Source organism: Platichthys flesus, chromosome 14 (assembly GCF_949316205.1).
Source record: "Platichthys flesus chromosome 14, fPlaFle2.1, whole genome shotgun sequence".
Classification (NCBI taxonomy): Eukaryota; Metazoa; Chordata; class Actinopteri; order Pleuronectiformes; family Pleuronectidae; genus Platichthys; species Platichthys flesus.
The window spans coordinates 3,495,667-3,523,098 of NC_084958.1; the positions used below are offsets into that span (position 1 = coordinate 3,495,667).

Here is a 27,432-nt window from a genome sequence, read left to right on the forward strand (position 1 = left end):
AGATGGATGGAGGGATGGACAGCTGGAGATGTACAGTAGATCTCTACATATAATTATATCTTAAGCCTTTCAATATAAATCACAAAAGAGCTAATCATTGAATGTGACTCAAAGTCCATCATGGCTGCATCCTGTTCCCTGCACAGAGAAACAGTTTTTATTATTGTGCTGCTCCACACATTTAAGATGACACTGGAATTGATAAGTCCACGGCTGTACAGTATATAAACCAATATCACAAATCACTAATGTGCCGCAGGGGGCTTTACAGTCTGTACAGCATTACAACACCTTCAGTCAGATGAGGATGGAGTCCCTATGAAAAACCCTTTAACAGGGCAAAGAAAGGAGGAAAACTCAGGAGGACCAACAGAGGAGAGATCCGTCTGTGAGGAGCAATAGATACTTAGGAAGAAGAGCAGTGCCACAGATTTAAAGAATCAACTCTCAGGACGGTCACATTATAGATCAGGAGAATATGCAGAGCATTGTTCAAGAAGGATGTGGAGCGGAGAGATGTGGTTAGTGACAGGATGGGACACAAGGCAATCACATCATTCAGACCAAATTAAATGGTGTTGATTACAGCCCTGCGAGGGGCGTTTCTCCAACCAACCCTACATTTAATGGCTGAGATAATTTTTGAGTGATCGGAATTATTAGCAGTTTGAAAGGGTAAATTCTTAACAAAAGTGTTGTCAGCAGTAGTGACCCTGTCTACTGAGAAGCTTTATGAATACAGCCCCTGGACACTCTTACGCGTTAGGGACAACAAACAAACAAAGGGGTTAGAGAGATGCAATAGTTTTCGGAACGTTTACCATGATCATGTCAGCAGAACCACACAGACTTTAAACACTGACTTCAATAGATTCATGGAACTCTTAACCCCTTAAGTAATCAAATAAAAAGCAACTCACTGAAAGTTGAGGAGAAAAGATGAGTTTTGAGTTTGAATTTCAAAGGCTTGTGAGCAGGCAGGATGCTCTGGAGGGAAATACCCTGCAGACTGCAGACTTCGCCTGGAGTCTGGATCTGTTGCACATTCTTTGGCTCACCCCAGATGTAAAGAGAAGTTATCTGAGTTACTGTAGAAGGTCGAACCCGTCTGATGGTTCTGCTCTGCCCTCTCTCATCAACAGGCTGTTTCTATTTCCATCAATCAATCAATACATGGCCCATATTCACGAATCACAATTTTTCTCATTTATCAAGGTGCGAAATCCTCTGTGCTTAACCTTCATCATCAAACACAATCCTCATTATGCACCGCTAGCCCGTGATTGGCTGTTTGGATAATTGCATGGTGTACAGGTTTCACGAGTGTAAGGTTGAGGGAGATGTACAAGTTAAAATTCTGCTACTATGATGAACATAAATATTAATATATACCAATCAGTCTCATCCACACGGAAACAGCATACAACAGTGATTCATGTCCTGTCTGTTGCTCTCTGCATGGTTCCCAGTGTACCTGTGCTACATATACTCTCAAAACACACTGTTGTAAAGTGTAAGCAGCTAAAAGACAGTAGCATACATCTTCAGTAAATTTTCAGATTTGTTTAAGTCACTGGTAAAATCATCAACAGGGCCTGTCTCTTCAGTGAAAGGAGCCAGCAACACCAGCAAACACTACCCAAGAGCCGTAAAGTTAATGGACCTCTTTGGTGAGTGATAAATACATCAGCACCAACATTATGAGGTCAGGCAAGCATCACTTCACATTTAATAAGGGACCAACCTGACATCACAAAAGAGGCAGTAATGCCAGTCAGATCACAGGACATTTGTTACGACTGCAGCCAGAGGGTTCACACACAAAGTGAGTGGAGGATCACAGACGTTATTTGGATAAATGATGACATCACAAACCATTTTAAATCTCATCAGAAAGAATACAAAGTCTGTTTTCCTGGACAAAACCATTTAGAGCTGATGGAGATGGTTTTAATACATGAGCTGATTTGAGTATAGGTCTGCTTTGGCGACTTGAGCAACATAGACATTAGTATACTCAGGTGGAGAAGCTTTATTAGTGGTAAGAAAACACAAAGCAGTCACATCCACTTTTAAGCTCTAGAATCTAAACATGAATCATCAAGGCTTCAACAGTTAAGGTATGATATTTATAAAGTTAAAATTCCTAAAAAGCTATAACATTCAGGGTCTTGTTGGGACTGGATCTCTCAGTAACAGGCCAGTTGGTAGGGCCACCACGAGAGGATGCAGTAACTGGGACCATCTTTATTTTTGTCCTGTGTGTGGACAACTGGATTTTTTATGATTTTAGAGAAAGACAACTTGTGACTTTTAATACAGTGGAAGAGGGAGATAGTCCATGCTATCAACATGACATCTGTCTGTACTGTGAGGGTTTCCCTGTCTGTACGGATTAAGTTAAACCCTCACTACCTGTAAACCTACCAGGCTCACTGATCATCTGCAGTCTGCCAGGCGGAGATACAATACTCGAGATATTACACTCCCTAATGTCAAATGGACTAGTTTGTATTTATATGCACAGTCTCATCAACCAGTGAAAGTGCTTTAAAGGGCAAGTCACATTCACCCATCCACACACACATTCATACAGCACTTCTATACGGACCAGTATCAGTATCCTGTCCAAGGACACATCGGAATGCAGACTGGAGGAGCCAGGGATCAAACCACCGACCTTCTGGTTAGGGGACAACACACTCTATCTCCTGATTGTATCTGTAACACTTGTCTGTACTCCTACATAACATAGTGGCCCCAATTCCAACAGGCTGTTCAAAAAAGTCCAGAAGAAAGATAGAAGACCCGATTGCTATGAATTGCGTTGTGTGGCTGTGTGTGTGTGTGTGTGTGTGTGTGTGTGTGTGTGTGTGTGTGTGTGTGTGTGTGTGTGTGTGTGTGTGTGTGTTGAATGAACCACAATTTAAACCTAATCCAATATACTAGTATTTAAAAGCCACCAGGAGTCCGGTCAGGTTTATTATGTAGTGTGCAGGTTATTTTTCTTAGGCAGAAAAACAGTCTGTCATCACAGCAGGAACAGTGCTGTGAACCTCTTAGTACCCAGGAACATTGCCTGTCTAAATTCAGCTTCCCATGTACAAAATGGATGAGACGTGAGTTAAATTTGAGTTTGGAGTCCGGCTCAAAAAGGGAGCGCTTGTGTTTTGAGTGTCCACAGTAGAAATGTGTGAGCAGTCTTCATTGGATTTAAAAACTGCTGTGAATGTTCCAGATGAGTAAACAATTTTTGCATATGCGCTTTACTCCCCACCCGTCACTTCTCATCTGTCCTGCTGTGCAGGAGTGAACGTGTCCTTGTATGTTTAACCTTGATTTTATTATTATAAACACATTTATGTCCAGGACAAACAGAAACCATGAATGGTAAATGGATTTGTATTTATATAGTGCTTTTCTAGTCTTGATGACCACTCAAAGCGCTTTACACTACAGTTTCACATTCACCCAATCACACACACATTCATACAGTGCATCTATCCCAGCACTTTGTTATTCTATGGGGGCCATTCAGGGTTCAGCATCTTGCCCAAGGACACTTCGGCATGCAGATTGTTCAGACTGGGGATCGAACCGCCGACCTTCAGGTTGGAGGACGACCACTCTACCCCTCAGCCACAGCCGCCCCAGTGAACTGGCCTGGTGACTTCCTCACTTCTTCAGAGGACTGTGTGAAAGCTAACAGTTGGGTTTAATTTTTACCTTTAGGTGGTGTTGGAAAAATGAATCAGTTCCTCGACTGTTCAGCTCTACATAGCTCTTAAAGTGAAAATTATTTTTTCACTTATTTTTTTTTTCACATTCCAACCCTCAAAGCACATGAACCTCAAAACTTGGAAAACATGCAACTCTCATGTGTGAATGAGCAGTGAAGCTGCTTCAGGGGCTGGAAGTGAGAACACAAATGTCCGAGTGAGCCGTGGTGACAAAACATGATCTCCAGAGCAGCATTTATACGTTATGTCCTGTTTTCTGTCTTAATCTGAAAGATCTGCAGATTTTTGTGTTGTTGTGAATGTGTCTATGCAGAGGTGCTACTGTTGCATTGTTCATGTGACCCTCCAGAGAAAGTCCAGACTCTATTCAACAGTATAAGGTTCAGCTTAGAATACAGTCTATTAGGTTAAGGGTAAGAGTCAGGGATTTATCCTAGTGGTTGTCTACTCTAGTTAAGATGGAGAGGGTCATGGTTATGCTAAAGAGATACTGACCTCACAAGTACATCTTTGCTCTGTGCGGCAGAGTCTCTGACCACAACTGTCAGTGATGTCCCGGTTATTGATGTGACCGACTCAAACACATCTGCAGGAAGAGAAGCAGCCTCTCCCTCAGTCTCAGTTTTTCACTTTCTCAGTCATGACTGAGGTGTGTCGTCCAGTCTTTGTTTACGATGGACCTGTGTGTTGGGAGACAGTATGACATCATCACAAACACTGATGTCACTGCAGGTTATGGATCAATTTTTCACCCTCCTCAGTATGTGTGTGAGTGTGTGTGTGTGTGTGTGTGTGTGTGTGTGTGTGTGTGTGTGTGTGTGTGTGTGTGTGTGTGTTGGCAAGCACTGTGCCTCCTACTCTTCTCCTGACCTAACACCCCCCACCCCGCCGCCTCTCCCCTCCCCCTCCTCACCTCCCTACCATTCTCCCCTCCCCCACGCCACCAAGGACTGTGTGAGGACAATGGAGGTATGTTGGGGGAGGGGGTGAGCAGATCAACCAGAGCATGGATCATCTGCATCACTGAACATAAGGGAGGGGCTGTGAGGTCATCAGGGAGGCTGCGTGTTATTGGTCAGCTGGGAGGTTATATGGATCAGTATGAGCACAAGTGTCCTTCCTTCCTCTCACTATCTCTTCCTTCCTTCCTTTCTTTCTTTCTTTCTTTCTTTCTTTCTTTCTTTCTTTCTTTCTTTCTTTCTTTCTTTCTACTTCGTCCTTGTAGATTGTCACCTGAGGTTTGAATGATCAGAGAGGTGCTTCCGTTTCAGGATCATCCATAAAACTGCAGGAGAAAAGGAAGAGGAAGAACTTGATAAAATGCAAATACATTCAAAGGAATACTTCACCAAACACTTCCTTCATTTAATGTTGAATAAACTGCAGACATGTTCTGTCAACAGGTTTTGCTGGAATTTCTCGATGAAATCTGTAGATATTGAACTATATTGGAGCAACGACACTTTCTGAAAAGACTTAATAATTAAAATGACCTCAGACCATGCGCTACAGATCAAAGCTCTGAAAAAGCTCAAATTGAGATTAGTGTGTCACAGTGACATGCACCGAGGGTTGGCAAGGAAGTTTCATTTATGTTAAAGTGTATGAATATTTTAAGATAATATTCGAAATTTGTGGAACAGTGAGTCAAACGGGTCATTGTGTGTTGGTGTGTGTGTGTGTGCTCATGCATGTCCTGTCACATCACCTGGATTAAAGCTGATGATCTCATCCTAGACTGTGGAATTCTATCCCCCTGTATTCTCCCTGTATACATAGTGTGTGTGTGTGTGTGTGCTGGGCCATGAAATAAGGACCTGGTTATGAGATTGACATTACTGATAACGCAGATAAACGAGCAGATTACATCGTCATATCTTTGAGTGTCACTTCAAACTGAGTTGACAAATGTTAGATATGTATCACTGTATTATTCTTACGGTGTTTTCTGCAGCCACGTGCTGAATTGAGAGATCTTTCGAACTTTCTGATTATTGTCTACCAACATGCTGACTGCTGACAGACTGGTGCTGGCTGTAGGAGTTAGCTCACACTGACCTCTGGTGGATCACAGGGGAGCTGCAACCCATGACAACATTTTGCTTTGAAGGAGTCATTCCACTAATTCTATTTGTCAACTCACTGGTGGACATTTTATATTTTGTTATGTTTTCACCCATTTGTTTGTTTGTTTGTTTGTAAGCAAGATTAAACAAAAAACTATAGTACACATCGCCATGAATCTTTGTGGAAGGATGTAAGGTCAAGGAAGAACCCATTAAATATTGGTATGGATTGATGAATAAATTAAGCACATTTAGATGACTGGTGTGTGCAATTTAAGTGATTGCTCATCATGGGAACTGTTGGGCTTCTCTGGAGTTTTTAAGGTCTTGAACTTACTTTTGGTCTCTCTTCAGATTTTTGTACTTCATCTTCAAGTTATCATCATTACCGCTGCATAATTTCTGCTGGTCAAAAGTCAGATTTGCAAAAGAAGACATATTCTCAGCAAACAAGGTAAATATTTGTTTCTTTTCAGGCATCCACTTCAATTAAATTAGATTTGTGAATGTTTCTCACATTCTCTTAGAGATGATTGGTCCCAGTTTAATTGTAAAAAACATCTTAACAGCTTCATCAGAGGGAGCCCGAACAAAGGAATCTACAACAGAAGATGCAGTTTTATGCCTTGGATCACAACTCTCTAAAATTCTATGAGCTCACCTAAAGTAATAACTCCCCAAAGATCCTGAGCTCAAGAGGCTTAACTCAGTGGAGTCACTCCAGCCTAATAATGTGCCTTTTTGAGTGTGTCAGTGCACTCAGCCTAATCTGTGTGCAGTTACAGGTGAGAGGTACTTCATCACCGTAAACCATCCGGACTGGAGCACCTGCTTTGCTGCCGCCTCCAGCCCACAGATGTGATCCTGAACACGTATCCTATCACTGCTCTACTCGCTGCCAGCAGCAGTCAGCAAGTGAAATGAGCCTAAGAGGAAAGACTCCAGCTAAAATATGTATTTATCCAAACATTTCTTTTCACTTTACCAACTGGGCCAACTCTGTACCACAAAACACCACATATTATCCACCCAAGTGTATCAGAACCAGGAGAACAGAGGAGTGGACCACATGTGACTTTTTAAACTAAAGATCAATCAATCAATCAAATAAAGTTTATTTGTATAGACCATATTCACAAATCACTATTTGACAAGGTGTGACATCCTCTGTCCTCAACCCTCTACAAGAGTAAGGACAAACTCTCTTACTGTATATATATTGTTGTTTTTATATTGTTGTTTGTACAGTGCACCAACCACACCAAGGCAAGTTCCTGTATGTGCAAATATACATGGCAATAAAAATAAAATGTATTTAAGATGTATTTAGACAAAAGGAAAATGTATGAAAATCTGTTAGCAGCTGTGTACTGAGTGCACATATGGAACCTGAACAGCCCATATACCTGCAGGGAGAAAGAACGAGTGACTCAACAAACATATACATCTGATGAGCAGCCGACAAAGGTAAATAGAGTCTGTTAAAAAGCAGCAAATAACAAACTGCACCATTCAGTTTGAGATATAATGCAACGCTGTTGTATGCCTGTGCCAACCAGTGCAGTTCCCATCTACATAAATTTGTTTATCAGATTCATATAAGGTCACTGTGAACTTTACCTTTGACCACTGAAATCAATGCCCAATTTGAAAGAATTCCCTTGAGGTGATCCTGAGATATCACGGTCAATAGGCCAAAATGTGTTTTGTGAGGTCACAGTGACCTTTGACCATCAAACTCTAATCAGGTTATCCTTGACTCCAATTGAATGTTTGTAGCAAATTTGAAGAAACTCCCTCAAGGCGTCCTTGAGATTTCGCATTGATGAGAATGGGACGGTTGGACAACCTGAACGCATTATGCAGCAAGAAGATTTTGTTTTTGTATGCATTTATTTTAGTTAGTTAGCAGGATTAGGAAAATACCGCTCAACCGATTTACATGACGTTTTGTGGAGAGGAGGGCTATGACCCAAGGAGGAACCAAACCCATGCTATTTCGGTGTGGATCTGGATCAGGAAGCCGATCCAGAATAATTACTGGATATTGATGATAAAAATATGGCACGTTTACAGGACTGATATTTGATTGTGCGCAGATCCACGTAAAAATCTGAATCTTGTGAAAATAAATGTGGTCTGATAAGGGGAATTTTGGGCCTTGGTCAAGGTATGTGCGCAGCTGAGTTTATTTAAAACTTCTTCTGTTGTGACTCCACTCTGTGAATGCCGGTTCCTGACTGTCCTCAGTCAAGTGGAGATGTGTTTGCTGACCGCTCACTGCCATCCCACTTTATCAAGAATTACAAACCAGGCCGTGCAGCTTCTGAGGCCACGGCAGCTCGACCAGATCACCCCTCAAAGATGCAATTATCCAGAATGAGTTAATTAGTCTATAGTTAGTATTCTTCTCTTTAAGGATTCGCTGTGCCATAATAAGACCTTCATCCGTGATGATTTGATAAAGACATCAAAGCAGGAGGACTGGCAGACCAGAGCAAAGGTTTTACTTCATGTTTGTTTCCCTCTTTACAGTTTTATCTTTAGAATAAAGCTGCAAAGCTCTGATTAATGACTGACAATTATGGGATAGAGCATAATCCAGTGTGTGAGCAGAATGGATTTTTTGATAAGCCGGCATAATGGGAAAGGAACCATCCTGTGTACCTGCAATTTAGGGGGTCTGGTTTAGAGTAATCATGTTAGTGCATGTAGCTGGTTAGTGAAACAAAACATGACAGTGAAATATACGTAGAGAGCAATTTATCAGACACATCATGCAACACATGACCACTCAGAAAGCGGTTAGAGGGTTATGTGCCTTGCTCAAGGTCACTCCACCCGTGACCGTGGCAGGAGGTTCTTTACGCTGGTCCAGGGATTCATACTCGTGACCATTTGGTCCCAAGTCAACTTCTTCAACCTCCAGGCCACAGATGATTGATGGTGCATCAAATCATTTCTGCAGATTAGTCAGCTGCAAATTCATCATGCTGACAATGTGCTGCTCCACCACATCACAAAGCTTCTACTGGATTCACATTTAACCAGATTGAGACCAGTGTGTGGAGAAAACATTCTCTACACAATCACACCTCCAGCAGCCTGGACTGTAGACACAAGGCAGGTTGACACCAGACTGTGATTCTGACATCTGCAGCCTCAGCAGATGTCTGTGTTCATCAGACCAGGCAACATGGTTCAGTCTTCAGTTGAGTGAGCATATCAACCTACTGTTAAACACAACATATATAATACAGAAATAAGCCATTTACTGACAACCTGTCCAAAGAACTGCATGGCTTCAATGGAAAACCTTTTTCATGGATGAATGAAGGTACACTGGAGATTTGGATTCAAATCCCACATATTCTCCACTTTAGGAAATATATGTATATATTTTTTTCAATATTTAGTCTTCCGTTAGTCATTAACACTACATAAAAAAACTTTTAAATAACTTCTAAATCATTTCCCGAATTCCATTTTGTTTTTATCGTGTAAATGGTATTTAAATTGGCCTTTTCTAGTCTGATGGCATCTCAAAGCTCTTTACAGTTTTGCCATCCACCCATACGGTAAACCTGAATCTTGCTGGATCACACAATATGGGTTTTGGTATTTTGCACAGAGCATGGTAGCTACTGGGATCAAACCTCTGACCTTCTGATTAGTGTGTGACCCGTTCTATCTCCGGAGCCACAGCTGCCACATAATGCACCAACATTACTCACAATGACTGAACAGGACTTGTGTAATTAGTGCTGAACACACTCCATAACTTAAGAGTGTAGTCGAATCCCCATCTGTGGACACACTGCTCGTTCTCATGTCTCAGCAGAAGCGTAGAAAGAACAGAACAGCTGGGAGGAAGGAGTGAAGAGAAAGAAGTGAGAGCAGAGAGACAGAACTGAACAGAGTGAGATAAGTTTATTGACAGGTTGACAGTGAGACAGATGAGAGCAGAGGTCTGAAGCTACTATAAACAACACAAACACACTGTTTTACTTTGCCTCTTTGGTAGAAAAGACGTTTTTAATTTGTGCTGATCTGAAATCTAATGACAGAAAGACAAACATGAAGTGAAGAAATTAAAACAACCCCCTTCAACAAATAAATGAAATAACCCCAAAAATAACCTCTGCAGCTGCAAGAAAGAACCACAGAGAAGTACAAAATTTGAAACACTAGAGGGGACCTCAGGTTTCGGTGAATCTCTGCATGATAAATAAGCTCACCGTGTCTGACTGGGAAGAGGAGGTTGTATTTATAAAATAAAATATTCTGCTTCTACAGCTTTACAACCAAGGTTAAACAAAAATTGTCGGTAAAATTCATTGTTTGAAGACACAAAAGAATCAACAGTAAAATTAGACCAGAGACTAAAGGCGCATGTACTTTGGTCATAACAGGTCTCCTTCCAAAAGAAGAGACCAAGACCAGAACCTCATATTTAAACCTTATCTAAACAGAGAGCATGAACGCGCATTCCTGTGTGTGTGTGTGTGTGTGAGGGAGAGAGAGAGTGCGCTCACAGCTACGGTTTTAAAAAGAGAGGGATAGGATTTAGAACATTGTAGCTCCACCTTTGAGTCGTCATTGTCAGTGTCAAAGTTATTTTGAAAGGAAAATTTGGGGAACGACCAATTGTCCTCAAGGCATCGAACTTTCCAGAATGCGTCTAAACATCCCAATAGAACAGCTACGATAAGGCATCATATATAATTAGTAGTTTATTCTACCTTTGAGGATTTATAAGTGCTAGCGTCCTCAAATTTCGGTTGCGTCTGAAAATCATTTTAAGTGATTGTGTGTTGCAGAAAGCTGTTTTATTGTAGGTTCTCAAAATCCCTTGAAAACTACAGTAGGTGGTGATGTAAATAGCTCTTTGCAGATGTGAGGAGAGGATGGTGTGAATCCCACTTCAGTGAAAACACCACCTTCTTCTTTATACTTAATACTTAAAAATAATCATTAATAGCAGAACTCAATATTTGTTCAAGAAGACAGTATCTGCTGCCATGTCGACCGGTGAAAGAGAGTCCAAGTTCTTTTCATTACACACCAACACTCACTGCTGGGTGTGGTCTGAAGTGCCACACCCAGCAGTGATGTCACAACATAAGGACACACCCAAAGGTATACGTCTACATCACAGCAGCAAGGTGAAACGTTAAACCTCTGGAGATAAAGATCCTCAGAAGCTGCTCTTAAAGATGCTGTGAAGAAAAAAGCAGGGATTTGGACATTTAACAAATCGCTATGGGCCAGGCGTAAATGCTACTTCCATTGGTCAGGAGTTTACTCTGTGTAACTTGGGTTTTCTGAATATTTCAACTGTTACTTGATTTCACCGGATGTGTAATATTATAATACTTGTTTAAAGGTTTAGGTGCAGTGCAAAGAAACGGAACATATGGATAAGTGGAAAACAGTGGGGACTTCCTCACTCGTCATGGATCTTGAAGTTGGGTGTGAAAGTTAGATGGTGGACTTTGAAAATGAAACTTTTAGATGGTGATTCCCTCCCATGTCATAGTTGTGAAGATCCATCAGTGCTTGGATCGCCTCCTCAACTGACGTCATCTGGATCAAGGCCATCTTACGGTCCCTGGTGAAGAAAGAGCAGGACAAACAGCTGAGTTTTGTTTAAAAATAAGGTTTAGATTTTAATCTGTGAGCATTCGCTTTGTTCAGTTTCTACTAAGGTCATTCCAGAGCATAGCAAGGCAATTATCTTATACGTACAATGCACAGGAGAATAGGAGGGATAATAATAATATAACAATATATATTAAGTTTATAAATTAAACAAGTTTTTTTAGTCTTAACCAGCTTTATATGAAGCTGATCTGGTCCTTACTGGAAGAACTTGAAGGCCTTGACAGTTCCTCCACTGTTAGAGAACAGAAGACGAAGATCATCCTCTCCAACACCATCCCTGAGCATTCAAAACACAAACAGCTTATAGTATTGAAGCGAAGCAGCATGAAATCAAATAGACTGGTATGGTACTTGGCTGAGTGTGAGAAAAAGGAAGTAATTTGATGAATATGTATACTGTTAAAATACCGGACGTTGGAGAGATGAAGTGTCGAAGAGGGGGGAAAGATATTCTGGAAGTTCTTTGATCCTGGCTTCTTAAAGCGGTGGAGGGGAGAGCCAGAAAAATCTGTAGAAGAAAAAAACAGACAATATCTGTCTCTGTGTGAGCTAGTAGGGGCGGGGCCGGCCTGTGACATGCATGTAAGTGTAAACTGTACACGATGGGGTCACAAACAGTAAAGGAAAACCTTAAAAAATCAATCTCGCCATTTTATAACCTGATATCAGTTAATTCTAATGAGAGTGGGAGGCTTCATTGTAAGTGATTAAGTGAAATGTTTAATTACTCATCTAAGAGGCTTCTGCAATTCAGGGTCTCTGTAATCTTTTGTCACATAACTTGTGTTTAGTCCATAACTCTGGTAAAATGTCACTGTGTCACTTTGAAACAACTCAACAGGTTCACACCCCCACCGACTGTGTGGTCTTCTTCTCTGGGTTTACTATTAAAACCGCTAGCCTTGCTCTGCTTTACTTTATTAAAATAAAATGTGGCAACAGCAGTACTCTCACCTTTAGTTAGTAGTTGATCATCCAGGCCTTCTCTGGGTAAAGCCACAGTTTGGTGTTTTGACAGTGTCACTCTCATCACTTTACCAAACACCTTCTGACCATTCAAATGGCTCATAGCTACAGGTGAGAGAAAAATATTAGCACGAGAAGGTAAGACATCGGATACAGTGCACCAGGTTGATTTATCATATCTCATCCATTTTATATTCTATATATATACACCTTAGATGGCCTACAGCCATCATGCTGAGCCCAGCATTTTAGGCAAAGTAATTAGTTACCTTCAAACAGCAGCACCTTTGTTTTTGTCACTGGAAACCAAACTAAGCAGCAGTAACGATGAAGTTAGGAAGCTGAAGGTGAACATTTTCTACATGGCTAATGTCATCATATAACATGCTGTATCACTGTCTACATAGGCCAATATGGTTAAACTGAGCAAACACCACATATATCTATATAACTGGGACCTGCAAGTGACGTCATCTGGACTTGAACAACCACTTCTGATTTGGGGAAAATAACAATTCAATACCAGTAAGGGATAAGCATCATTCTCATTCAAAACTCACACAGCTGAGCCTGGTTGCCGTCAGACAGCTGGATCAGAGCACTGTCCTTTTTGTTGTAGAGGATCTTCACCCTCTGCACGTCGCCATAGACACCTGAAGGTAGAGAGAGCGCGAGAGAGAGAGGCAGACCGAGAGAGGGAGAGAGCGAGCAAGAGAGAGCAGGGTAGAGCAGAAGGCGAGGAAGAGGACAGAACAGACAGAGCAGGAGAGATGAAGCCGACGAGGATAAAAAAAAGGAGAGGTGTGAAGGATGGAAGGAAAAAAGTTAGTGCCAGAAAGACAAAAGAAAAGATGGACTCTTCCGATTTGACTTCCACTAGAAACTCATTCAACTCTTCTGTGTAACCAAGTTGTCAGATTGGTGAGAAAAGACAAGAGACCTCAGCTTTACCACTGACACACGCCTGAAGCTGTTTGATGAGGATATCCAGTCTGATTAGATGATTAAAAGTGTGAAACTACATGGACGGTGTAGGAGAAGGGTCATCTTTCACTAAACCTTCTCAGAAGAATGTACTAACCTCAGACAAAACATACTGCATGAGGAAACGTTCACAGTAAATCACAAACCATAAAAATTCATACTTCCACGTAAATATGTAAATATTGCTGTGCAGAAATTCCCAAATTGGATATCTCATTGATGTTGAGCAAGAGTATTTTTTGCATCAGTTTAGTGAATCTGGCATTTTACAAACTGGGTAACAGTTTTAATTATGAAACCACTATCAGAACCAACCCCTTCTTCGTCTTCCTCGTCCTTTCTTGTTTATTTAACAATTAAATCCCAATATCTTTCTGCTCTTGAATTAATTCTGTTGCTTTGCTTATTGATGTGGCTGTTTATTATAAAAATATATTACGGCAGCTTTTATTGTGAGGTAGCTGTGAAAGTACAGACTTGGCACTCAGTCTCTAAACTCAGTATCTGTTCAAATCTGTCTAATGCTACATCCATGCTAGTAAGTTGTTGTTTGAAATTGCATCAACTCTGCTACAGATACATTCGCCACCAACACACATCTGGAGCTTAAGAGAAAATAAAACCTTTGGAAACGCTGACGGCCCAGTTTTGGTTTGAAAACTCGGGGGCTGCGTTATAGTCGTAACGGGCCGAAACGGAGACTTTGGAACCGCTTGCTGTTTGGGTCTTTTCGGTCACGACGTAGCCTTTGCTGTTTCGTCAGGCTCCTATCACATGACGCGGAGGAAAACAACCGGCATGCACATGCCCAGTGTATGTGAGTGGTCACGTGATATGAGTTTTCAGACGAGTTAGTATAAATTGGGATTAGGGGAGTGATAAAGAGCGAAAAGGGTTTTGTGGACAGGGATTGTTTCAATTTGAAAAGGCTGTTTTCAAACTAAAACATAGTAGCATGGATGTAGCCTGAGTCTAGATGTGGAGTTTTCACAGCAAATTCTCAGATTCTATAAAACAAGGGAACTGAAGAAAGATTTCCAGAGCTATGACAAGCTTTTAATGATGCAGCTTGGTAAAATTTACAACATGCCCCAAGTAGAGGCTCCAATCCAATCTAACATCAATTGCACCTCAAGAAACACAATATGTGATGGAATATTTATTGAAAGCCCACCATAGTAGCTGTGAATCTGATTTTACTTTTATAGGATTGGATTTAACAACACATAAATGATTTTGGTGTATTTGTTTTCATCAGTTAAGTGTAAAGCTGAGCAAACACATTATCTCTTTGACTTTAAAATGTAGAGTAGACAGAAGTAGATTTAACTCTGTAATGTAAAATATGATCAAGGGAGGCTCGGAGACAAACAGATACAGAGGAATAAGCGAGTCCACGACATCACTGAAGAAAGTGAACAAAATTGGATTAACAGAGAGAGATATACAGATCGAATAGTAGAGGTTGAACATACCGAAGAGGGTAAAGAGACTTTGAGGCGTGACCATCTTTAGAGAGAGAGACCGCAGAGCAGAGGACAGGAAGAGGAGGAGCAGAGGAGGAGGAAGAAGGAGAGACGAAGGTAGAGATCAGACCGCCCAGCGTTGGACAAGGGGGGAGGTGGTGGTTTCCGAGATGATGAGGAGTGGAGTAAAGATGGAGAATATCGGGGGGATTTGAGGAGTGGATCATAACAGCAAAGCCAAAGTCAGGTTAGACCAGAATAAGAACAGTGAAGAAGGAGGAGAGGAAGTGGAGATGAAAGAAATTACAGTAAATTGTGGTATATATACATTGGTAGTGTACAGTATTTAAGATGTATGGATGATATAAAGGAGAGAAAATGAGCAAAGGGAGGAGTAAAGGTAAGGGGGTCGGGTGGGGGAGGGAGAGAGGAGGAAAGGAGGACAAAACCAAAGCAGAGGTCAGTAAACAGCATCAGTGGGACATCAACGGAGTTTGAATGATGCTGGATTGTTTCCACACACACACACCTTCCAGTTTTGTTAACACACATGCACAGACGCGCACGCATATACACACAAACACAATCACACTCCCTGCTGGATGCATTTATCAGTGAGAAAAATAAAAGGATGAGAGGAAGGTAGAAAATAATATATTAAAGAATGGATGGATGAAGTCTACAGGAGTCTGGAGTTACCCCCCCTCGGATGCATGTCTCACACCAGCCAGTCAAGCTGCAGGAAACATGGCCACAATATCTCCTTCTGTTCCCGAGTTATTGTGTTAAATAATGACCAGGAACATGCTTTTGCAGATAATTATGATGCCACAGTCGCACTGCTGTTGACCATATGGATATATAATGTCATATGTCACTGTGTCCTATGCAAATTTTGTCTTTGAAATCACTTCATCGAAAGGCATTATGTAAGGTCACAGTGACTTTGACATGTGATTCCCCAAATCATTCCTTATGGACCGCTGAAAATCTGAGCCAGATGTATGAAAACTCCCTCCATCATTCCTGATATATTGCATAACAAGAATTTGAAGTCATAGTCCCCATGACCACTAAATTGACAGCTGCTGGCACATATGTCCAATAAATCAGTGGATGAAAGACTGAGTGACAAGAGAAATTGAAGCAGAAGAGGGCAGATGGAGAACTTGATCACTGTTTTCAAAAATCATAAACATCCGGACTTCCAAGATTCTTATCATAAGTGTCACAGTGAAAAAGCTACAAAGGAAATGTGTTCCATTTGCACCTAGAGAGGTTTAGGCAAAAGGGTCTGCAAAGCATGAAATATAAAGCATGTCCATGACCACTGCCACATCACACATGGACTGAACCATTTGGTCATGTCCAGTTTAAATAAACTGAAACAATATAATGATCATCAGTACCAGATATTTCATTGAAAAGTTTCACTTAGGTCTTGGTCTTTATCAACACCGTCAAACTGGAATAAGAGAGATTGGTCTGTGTTTAGGGTTTCTAATGCTATGTGACCTAGAATAGGGTTCTGTAGGAAAATTATTCAAATGTGCCACGGATGGAGGTCTGTCGATCTAAGGTCACAGCTGAGAGGAAGACAAAGTAAATGAAAACCAACCCTTTGAGAGGAGTGGGTGATCCGGCCAAAAGATCACAAACTTTTTGAATAGAATCATGATTCACATCCAGAATCAAAACTCTCCCCACATATTTAGTTCAAGTCATATAATCACATGATGAGTTGTGCATTTGGTAACCTCGACACAAGCCAATCACTTCAACTCAAAAGGCCCAACTTGCAAATGTCTGTATCCTGCTATTGCAGTGATTTTACCCTGAAAGTCCACACTGGAAATTGTATGCATGTTTCTGCCGCTTTAACGTTTTGTCAAGGTTTCTTTTAAGCCTAGGCTGCAGAACAAGGAGAACTGTCGCTAGCTGCAGATCGCGGGCAGGCTGTTTAAAAGCTAAAATAGGCTTTTTAGCGGCAAGTAATTGTTTAAAACTGATCAAGCACATTTTAATGACTCAATCTCTAAAATTAATCTGAAAAGTATATTTATGAAGATTGTCTTTGATTAAAAAAATCAGATTGTCTACGTCTACTGTCGGATTTAACTTTCACCACACTACTGATGGATCTTTAGAGAGATATATGTATAACGTACTCATGACAGTCAGGATAACCGTGCTTCAAAGACTCTATCAGAAGGGGGAATAGGTTTGAAACCCACCAAAACAATATATAGCCACTCTTCTCAGGGGTGTGAGAGGGACAAAGACAGACAGAGAGAAGTGCTCGGATAGAAGGATGGAACATACAGAAACAGGTACAGTAAGTTTAGAGATAAAGATGACAGAGTAGGTTACAGTTCAATTAGAGAATAAAATGAAAACAAACAAGAGAAACCGAAATCCAAAGGTTTGGTCACTGGGCAAATGTTCGGAAATATTTTGTTGGTTTCTGAAGTGAAAAGAAGTAAATGATAAACTCCCATAATGAACAGATACAAAAAACTACCATTTATCCACCTTTAAATGTGTATTATTATTATTAATTCTGCATATCTGGGCTCCCTTTTAAAGCTATACTTGGTAACCACCTTTTATACTTTTTATGATTTGTGTTATTCCATATCCACAATCACAGTATAGTTTTAAACCAAAAAAATTGGCCACACTATCACAATTAGTTTTCAGCGGTGTTTGTTCAATAGCTGTAATGAGTACCTCAACGAAGAGCTTTCAAATGCTCATTCACATTCAAATTATATGGATGGTTAGTTTACCTCGTCATTTAAGTTGGAGGCCAACAGGACTCCTGACACTCCGGACCCAGAGAGAGCAACGCGACCTGCAGCTGCTGCTGCTGCGGCTGCAGCACTCAGAGGACTCATGGCTCCTTTTAGGAAAACACAAGATCAGAGAGATGAGAGATTAACTGCGATAACGCAAAAAACACTACAGCTTCATGAAAAGATACATTAATATCTACAGGTAAACTGGTGAAGTTGAAATTGGTAGCAGTAGAGAATTCTAGGGGGAAGGAATAGTCAGTATAGCTGCTTTAGTAATTTCAGTAGTGTGCATTATGTGCACTGTATTGTAGAGGACATTCAGTCTAAGCTGAGCATGAAGTTGGCAAACTCTGTTCTCCTTCCCGTCTACCATAACTATGTGGATAATGCACTCTCCCACTATAATTCAAAGCTGAATCTCATACAAGAAGTAGTGAAGGTTTCAGAGCAGATGATCTGTCATGTCACTATGCAGGGAAACTGATATGTTTTGAATGCTTAGTTACTTAATTACAATGAAATGAATAATAATAAATAAAAAAAATTGAAACATTTGAACAGCATTCACTTCAAGTAAAATCCACACATAATTATAATTATAATTCTGCGCAGAATGCGTCAAAGGAGGAGGGCTAAGTGTAATGTTAAAGGTTTTAAAGATTCTTTCAACTTTGTCATTTTTTAATCAAAACATCTTTATATAATTCATTAAGGCCAACAACTTCCATTGGACAAGTAGGAAAAGTATAAAGTATAAGAATGAATGACATTTAAATGTCATGGAATGACTAATTACAGTCCAGTATCTGCCTGATACTTTGATAAAGCTTTAATATCAACCAACCACTATGGCCCTGGTACAATAAAACAACTACAAGGACATGAAAGACTGCAGCAGGATGGATAACAGCAGAGGAAGTAAAAAACTGAATTTTGAAAAAAGAAAAGATTGGTACCTCCACCCTGTGAAAGGGAGAGAGAAGATGAGTAACCTCCTCCACTCGAGTAGGAAGCTAGGGCTCCAGATGGGGTACCTACAAGACAATAAAAAGTTAAATCACAACATACTCATCTAACCTTCAATTAAAAGATACCAGTCATCGCAATAAACCAAACTGACCTAAGTAAGTAGAATAACAGCAGTATTCTATGAGTATTAAACATGATGAGTTGAGATCTAACCAACAGTGCACATGCAGTGGCTTTACAAAGGGGTCAGAGCCCACAAAAACAATTAGACACTTGCACTCCAATGGATAAAATTACCATTCATTTAACATTCACTCAATAACCAATAATAAAAAAGTTAACAACCTTTCCATAGAACTGTTCATTTTATAAAAAAATAAAAGCTAAAATCTCTCATTAACAATAAGCTTTCTGAAACTTTGCTGTGAGGTCATTTATAAAGCAAAGAGGATGCCTCTTTGCTTTATTCATTTAAAGCCCTATGAGACAAATTGTGATTTTGTGAATATGGGCTATACAAATACAATTTGATTGATTGAATTATCACTGAGATAGGTCTACAATTGTACTGTACACAACTTGTTAGAGAACGTTTAGAAAAAGGCACACACTTTTTTTAATATAGGGGGTCAAAATTCACACTACATGTCAGAACATAATCTAAGCCATGAAGTACAAGGACATTTCTCAAAGCAAAATTTTCACTGAGATGAGGCGCAACAACTTGCACAAGAGGACTTCACCGAAGACAGCAGGGACAAAACTATGACGACAAATCAGTTATAAGTGGAAGTCTGTTGCAGTTGTTTAGAAACAAAAATAAATCACTGTATATGAACTTTGAAGCCATCAAGCACAATATAGATTATATATATATAAACATTTTATTTTTTTAAATTCGGCTATGTTTACCCGTTTTTCATAGAGGAAACTGTTGAATCAAAGCCATCTACACCATCCACTTAGTTATCTCATTTAGTATCTTTTAAACTGATTAATGACTCTTACAACAGATGATAGCTTGTGACAGTTTGCTACAGGAACAGTTTGTCAGTTAACACACCACCAGAAGCCATGTGGAAAGTGACCATAAAAGGAGTGGCCTATGAGTGGCCTGGCAGACATCTGCACAACGCAGTGTCTGGCTGTTGTAGGATTTCTCTTTTGGAGCCTTTGAAATATAAACAATATGCATTACAAAGGGGATCTATATAAAATAAATGTCCCGATGTCTCAATTGATGAACTCCATGTTTTAAGTGCACATATCACTAAATTAATGTGAGGCTGATATGTGGAAACAGGAAACCTGCCAGTGCAAAATTAGCTGGTAGCATCTGGGAGTCCAGTCAGCCTGTCATCCTGAATTATAAATCAGATACTGAACAGCAATTCACAGAAACAGGAGGAACTAAAAAGAACTGACATTTGTCAGACTCTATAATTAATATTTTACTGGTATGTTTGATGTTCACTTTCAATTTGGTATCTGGATATGTGCAGAGCCCCTTTCATGATATTATGAGGCTGATAATCAAAGTGTGGCATAGTTAAAAAAGTTCCTGGAAATGACAGGAGCAGTGCACCATGCCAATGTAAATCTAGGTGTTGGTTTTGCTTTATTTCTTCATTTAAACACTAAAATTAAACATATGAACTATCATGGCAATGTGGCAATAGATTATCTAACCCACCTGCTGTGCACACCTTTAATTGTAAATCAACTCACACATGTTTTTTTCATGCTGCGCCACTTCTGATGAAGACTCATTGTTCAAGGGGCATTAAGTTCCAGCTACCCTCCTCGTTCACTGATTTGAGGGGAACATTTATTACAATAAACCTTTCATTCTAATGCACCAAAATAGCAGAAGTGAAAAGTTGAGTATTGGTTAGGATGGTGCTGAGTCAAACAGGTGTGTATATCCAGGGTGAACTGTCTTTGGCTTCAAATTTACTGTTTCATCTTAGCCTTTGAGCACAACTGGTAAAAAAAGACTTTGAATGGGGACACAGATGTAACTGTAAAGTAGTATAGATACCCTGTGGGAAGATATGGAATTGTGGGCTGAAGACAGGTCAACACATAGGTGTATTTACCCAAGAGTGAATGATCCTTGTTGGTTGTCTCTCCGTCCCCAGTTGGAAGGTCAGGTCTGGTGTAATCTCGACTCTTATCATTGTTGTATTTGACATTGAGGTTGACCAGTTTACTGAAGTCTATCCGCAGAGTGCAACAAGAATTGTAGATGTTCTGTCCATCCAAAGACTGTGGGAGTGAAAGAGACAGAGGGAATCATAATGACTGATAAAATATTTTTAGGTCCACACTGATATTAATTAATTAAATATCTGCAAAAAACGGCACATTAAGACAGAAGATGCCAATTCATTGAGATTAAATCTAAACAGTAAATCACATGTTATACACCAGACAGGATTGAAATGTATAAGCTGCTTGCACTCAGGGACATGAAAGACAATGGGGATGTGAAATGTTTATAGAAAAAAACAACTTATCATTAACCTTATTACACTGTTACTGTAGCATACCCTCTTACATGCACATACATATGCACATTGTTAAAAGCTCAGAAGTCATACTAATGTAATGCAATCAAAAAAACTTAACAGTTATTTAACAACTTTAATTTGTATAAGTAGGATCTTACCAGTTTAGCTTGCTGTGCATTGACAGGGTCACTGAACTGAAGAAGAGCTTGAAACTGGTTGTTCTTGGTGAAGGTTATAATCTTCATTACGGTGCCAAATTTGCTGAAGATCTGCAAGAGTCACATTAATCAATCAAACACACATCCAAGGATCTTGTTATCTTAAGATCAACTCAACAACTTTTCTGGAGGAGTCCGAAAAACAACTCCCATTTCCGGTCTCCTTTAACCCCCTTAAAAATCAGTTTTGCTTCTATTATGATTTTTTTGTACCAAATAAGATCAACATCATCAATCTGACTAGTAGATTTATGTTAAGTGTTCAGGTTTTACCTGTTGGAGAACATCCAGTGTCACAGGATAAAACATGTTGTCAATAATAATTCGCAGGACAGGGCTGGGGGGTGGAGCAAGGTCAAGAACTCCTGGGTCAGAAGATGGAGAACTTCCATCCTGAACTGCTGTCACTGCCTGCAGTACTGCCTGGGCCCTCTGGGTGGAATGACAAAAATATGGACACATGATGAGGGAAAGGCATCAAATCTGAATCAGTCTAACCATCTTGTTCGATAGAAACATATTGTCCACGTGTCTCTGTATGCGTGTATACCTGGTTTAGAGCAGAATCTGTTTTCAGCTCCTTATGGTTGGAGTACTGGATGAAGACAGGTGTGTTCCTGACCTAAAAACACAGTGAGAAGAGTTAGTAAACTCATAAAATAAGAATAATGTGCAACATGAATTGAGGATGATTCAGACCTGTGGTATAAGAATAATGTGCGACATGAATTGAGGATGATTCAGACCTGTGGTGTGACAGCTGTATAGTAGTTCACCATCGTAATGGCTGCTTCCTCTGTACCCAACTCCAGAAACGCCTGGAAAAACACAACAAAAGTTTCAATGAACGAATCAGCTCCAGGACAATGCATCACTTTCTAATCTTGTTCAAGAAAGGACAATATTAGGAGTGGGAATCTCTAGGCACCGCGCGATTCAATGATGAAATTATTTAATGCATCTCAATGCTGTGCGACTGTCCTAAGCCTGAATTGCGGTGGTTATAATTATGCAGCAGCGGTACATTGCTAAAACCATGAACGGAGCATGAATAGATTATGTTCCGTCTCCGCATCGATGCAGAGTTGTCCACGTTTGCATTGCAGAAACAATTAATTTCCCCACCTAATATTATTATTTAAAAATTCAACACTGTTGTGATTACTTCAGTGTTATTCCATTATTTTCAAATGATCTCAATTGATTGGCAGACAGTCTAGACTTTCGTTATAGTGTACCTGGTTTTTCCCCTTGAGCATCAGAATGTTGGTGACCTTTCCAAAGGGGAGGCCCAAAGCAATGACTTCCGTCTCTGATACTTCACTGGGAAGTTTCCTTATGTGGAGAACTCTGGAGGGAGGTGATTCATCTAGGCGCTGTTTCTTACTGTCACTGCCATTCGCTGAATATGGACAAACAAAGACAAAAAACACAACACCACAAGTCACTCTCTGGGGAATCTAAGGACAAGTGGATCAGTCAAAGTAAAGAAGTTCACATCTTGCATCAGAATGCTTGGATCGCACTTCCCAGCTCTATAAACATACGATCTATGCTGTTTGCAAAGACCAAATGCAATGCTGCGGCTTTTAGGGACCGTTCTGTTCAGCGCCTAACAGCTTGTAATGAGTGTTGGTGTTTATTGTTACAGTGTCAAGTGAGTGCAGGCTAGCAGGAGTGAGGACATCCAGAGAGGAAACATTGACACGATACAAGGAAACCGTTGCTTCTGCTCTGATCCTTATAATATTCTGGTTTTTCAGGTCCCTGGTCTGTGCTGGTACGTCATTCACCCCTCTTAATTCATTATGACTTATTACTACATTACAGAGGTTTAACAACAATAATGCACTTAAGTTGTCTAACATGTCCAAACCATGATCACACTTCCTGACCACTTCCTATTACCTAAATATATTGTGGATTATTGCTTCAAGAAATGCGGTTTGTGTTTTCTGCTCCAATCAGGGTTAAGGTGGAGCTTACCAGTCATGGAGCTGGGACTGCTACCATACATGTTGAGCTCATCTGAGCCTCTCTGCAAAGTTAAGAGAAAGAAAAACGGGAAAACTGTTATTTTTCAGCACAACAAATACACATAAAATAGCAAACAAAGACAAAATTATAAATGAATCATTTTACTTTTAGCTTAATGATACTGTGGTTAACATCCAGCTTTTTAGTGGGTTATCTTCTAACTTTACATCTAACACTTATATGATATTCTTTTTACCTGCCACCGAATTTACATCCAGTCCATGGTTAAACAATATAATGCAGACAACGCAAATGTATGTGTTCATGTAAAATTAGTAAAGCAAAATTTGAAAACTTGCCTTCACACCAACCGCGACATCTCTGCCAATGGAAAGAATACATTGAGATGAAAAAAGGAAGAGAAGGAAAATGGTAAGAGCAAAACCTGGATGAAAATGTATCATAATACTTCAACCCAGCTAAGGCTTAAATAAAAAAACAAAACACAATGCAGGTGTTAAAATGCTTATTTGTCTATACGTACGTAGAAGCACATACAGCCATTTAACAGTTTTGTAGATACAAGAATTCAGCAATGTTTCAGAAGATTTCATAACATTGATATGTATTTATTTAACTCATATCTGCATCCTTCTGGTCGGGTTCTCAATAATGGTGGTAAAATTGTCTCTTAATAAAGAAATTGAAAAAATAAAATGTAGGATCGCAAAGCAACCAACGTTAGCCTCATCCCAAATCACCAACTTTCAAAATGATTACAGAAAACTGCTACAATGTAAAATTGGTTTAAGTCCAAAATCGCAACATGTATAACCTGTCTTATGGTTTCAGAGTTATAAACCTATTTTCCTCTGACCAACAGCCACTATGGACAAATATTCTTCTGTTGGTCTGATAAACTGTCAGTCAAACCCTGCAAGGAACTCTGGGAAGAGACAACAGAGCTCTGATATCGGTAGCACTCTGTGGTTACTGCTGACCACCGATACTTGTCTGAAAAATAAGTTAGCATATGCAGTACTGGCAGTTACCCTTCCCCCAACCAACTCCCCAAATCCATAGGGAAATTGCAGTCACCCAAATGATCAACAACAGTCATACTAGCGCTGAAATACCTATTTGCATTACTGGCTTTAATCCCATCAAGCACCTGCAACAACAAGGAACCTGTAACACACCCTCTGCTGACAAGTTTGGTTTGAAAAGGTGCGGCAGAAAAAGCGCTGTATAAATTCAAACAATTTACCATTTAGAAATACTTATCTGTTGGTTAACAGCATAACTCACAAATGTGTCTGGATTTTGTTTCAAATATGAATGTTTTTCTGAATCCAATTGGAATATGAACTATATGCCATTTATATTTTTGATATTGTTACCTGTTCAACATTGACATATCTTTCTTTTAAATTGAATTTGTTCACTTAATTATTTTTTTAAAGGTTACCAAAAATGAAAAGTCCTGATTATGATTTTTTTTATCTGTGTCATCCTCTTCATACACCAACTGTAATCATTTGAGGTCCTTACATCAGTAAGAGGCATGCTTTGTTTTTAGCTGCAGTTTGCCAATTTGCATTTTAAGGTGTAGGTAGTCAGCATAGCTCTTCGCATTGGAGTTTCTAACTTACACATGGCCAAAATGATGATCCTTCAATGGGTTAAAGACAAAGCCAACTGGAGCCCAAAATCATGGACCATCAGGGAGGATTAAAAAAAACAGTAAGTTAAACCTTCTTATCTGGCAGAAGTCCTGATGGGCATCTGCTTCATTTGAAGGCCCCTTTTCATTACCATGTTATTTGACTGATCCCTTACATTATCCTATTAACCAGGTGTTATAGAAAGTTTGGGTCGATGCCAATGTAAAAAAGAAGTTTGATCCCTAGTAGCACACATGGTGTTGAGTACATGTCCCTAACCTGAAGAGACAGTAAAAATGAAATGTGCATGGAGAGGGAACTCTGTAGTCAGCTAGAAGTAGATCTGGTAGTGTATCATGATGGGGGAGCAGTGTGACAAGGGTCAGGCAGCCTGCACTGCATAAACTAGTGTGCACTAACAGAAATGCTATTTCCTTAATGGGGAGCAGCTTTAGTGTGCACCAATTCACATTAATTACATAGACTGTGGCCGCCCACTACCACAAACACACAATGATCCACACTTCTCATAATGTCATTGCTTCTTTGTAGAGCTGTGTGCAGTGCCTTTTGCTCTGTTGTTGCATGCTCTCACTGGCCTGTCAAAATATCCCAAAAATGTTTACCATCCTCAGCAAGTATGCAGAATTCAGCATAATATTTGTAGATACCGTTTTTTCTGTGCACATTGGCACAACAGGCATACGCACAGTTCTCCACAGGAAGGCACAAGAGCCATCTCTATGCATAGGGTGCACATGAAATTATGCATGTTTGTTCACAGGGAAATTATGACAACCAACAACAAGTCACCAGAATCTCGTCTTGCACAGATGCAACTGTCCGTGGAGCATTTTTCCATTTACCATGATCACAAAAAAATAGAAAAACAGAGAAGCACAAAAGACTAAATATGACTCTACTATTTTGACTGGATAAAAGTTCACAGTTCTTTGCAATTTTAGCAACCAACACATAATCCCAAACACAATCAATAACACAAACTGGAGCACGAACAATATATACAGGAACAGCTAAATGTATAGTTAAACATTGGAACCTTGTCATCTATCTCAAGTTGTATAACCCCACATGCTGTTGCTGCTCTCTGCAGATTTCCAAACCAACGCTGTAAAAAACATTCGCAGGTTGCGCGCAACATAGATTTGCTTCAGACAAAGGATCTTTACGAACTGACAGGTGCACAAACCACGTCGGCCATTATGTGGTCTATTTATAACACAAATAGACCACATAATGGGGCTGGTTGATGGTCCTAGCATCAACAACTGGTAAAACTGTGACAGTATTTTTAAGCGAGCTTTAATAAATATTACTCTCACAGGCAGCGACATTAACTCACGTTAGCATTCGTAGTACGGACAACAGAAGGTGATACAGTGCTAACTGTCTCACAATGTTTTGCCATCTCGTACATGGGCAAACTTAGAGGAAAAAATAATGTGTGAAATGAGTAATGCTCCTCGGTAAAGCTTAACGTCCCTGGGAGCACAGCAGCAATGAACCACCGCGTTTATTGATTGGGGCTCGGTATCGTTCGGTAGCTAATGTCAGTATCAAGGTTCGCGTCAGAGCTAGCAGTTAGCATATGCTAAACTGAGTACGGTAAACAGCTGGTTGTGTCTCTGCCACACGCACAGATGAGAACAGCTCACATAGGTACTGGTGAAGTGAACACAGTTACCCGTCCATTGCAGCTCTTTGTCCTCTTCTGTCTGATAATATTTCAGCCCTTCTCGATGTACAGTGCAAGTAAAATGGGCGTCCTTCTTCTTCTCGTCTGGTGCCGGCTGCTGGAAACCAACAGTGACGTCAGGTGTATTACCGCCACCTACTGTCTAGGAGAGCAGATTCACGCGTCCTCTTCTTCATACTCCTTGTTCATTCAATTAATTCGAATTTATGATATTCCAAGAGGGTTTTTTGATGATCCTAAGTCCCCTAGCCACCTCTGTAACCAAGTATTTCCACTGTTAATGGCCCACACGGGATTTCCCTCCCATTGATTTGCAGTATATAGTATATATAGTACAGTATTATAGTATAAAGCAAAAGATATTCTTCATAGCTTTCTGGAAGCACGTTAATGCTCCAGAGTTTCTGGTTTAAATACAGAGCACCCAACAAATGGAGAGTGAAATCTATTGCAATAAATACATATGACAACAATTATAGCTAAATTTCATTTGAACAATGATGATCTAATCCTGACATATTTGCTTTTACACTTTTGTTCAGTCACAGGAGCTTAGACTAACATGAAGATACTCCATTATGATTGGAAAAAAAACTAAACCTTCTGATGTCTTTAATTAGGAAAAAAAATATCCTGACAATGTTAATATTTCCCTTGATTATTGATGAACCTCATCATTAGGTCACATAC

The 27,432-nt window shown here is 40.0% G+C and overlaps 1 protein-coding gene across 2 annotated transcripts; it reads right to left on the minus strand.

Annotated features, from left to right (window-relative positions):
* Positions 1 to 9,808: 9,808 nt before the first annotated feature.
* Positions 9,809 to 26,836, minus strand: LOC133968240 (polypyrimidine tract-binding protein 2-like). Of its 2 annotated transcripts, none has more exons than XM_062404173.1 (17): positions 26,731 to 26,836; positions 23,721 to 23,742; positions 23,371 to 23,422; positions 22,623 to 22,786; positions 22,131 to 22,202; positions 21,935 to 22,006; positions 21,658 to 21,816; positions 21,325 to 21,435; positions 20,753 to 20,921; positions 18,641 to 18,718; positions 17,676 to 17,788; positions 14,896 to 14,929; positions 12,997 to 13,089; positions 12,425 to 12,541; positions 11,879 to 11,978; positions 11,670 to 11,747; positions 9,809 to 11,417 (listed from the first exon to the last, which is right to left on the minus strand). In XM_062404173.1, exons 1-17 carry the CDS (start codon positions 26,736 to 26,738, stop codon positions 11,288 to 11,290), a joined length of 1,572 nt encoding a protein of 523 aa, XP_062260157.1. In that variant the 5' UTR covers positions 26,739 to 26,836; the 3' UTR covers positions 9,809 to 11,287. The 2 variants fall into 2 exon arrangements, with proteins under 2 accessions (XP_062260157.1, XP_062260158.1); XM_062404174.1 differs by having other exon boundaries at positions 26,702 to 26,821.
* Between the last annotated feature and the right edge of the window lie 596 nt (positions 26,837 to 27,432).

Excerpts from the sequence above, each read along its gene's own strand:
- LOC133968240 (XM_062404173.1), bottom strand. Across the intron at positions 13,090-14,895 it reads AAGTCTCTTTACCCTCTTCG|GTGTCTATGGCGACGTGCAG; the intron begins GTATGTTCAACC and ends CTCTACCTTCAG. Across the intron at positions 11,748-11,878 it reads CTTCATCTCTCCAACGTCCG|GGATGGTGTTGGAGAGGATG; the intron begins GTATTTTAACAG and ends TTGAATGCTCAG.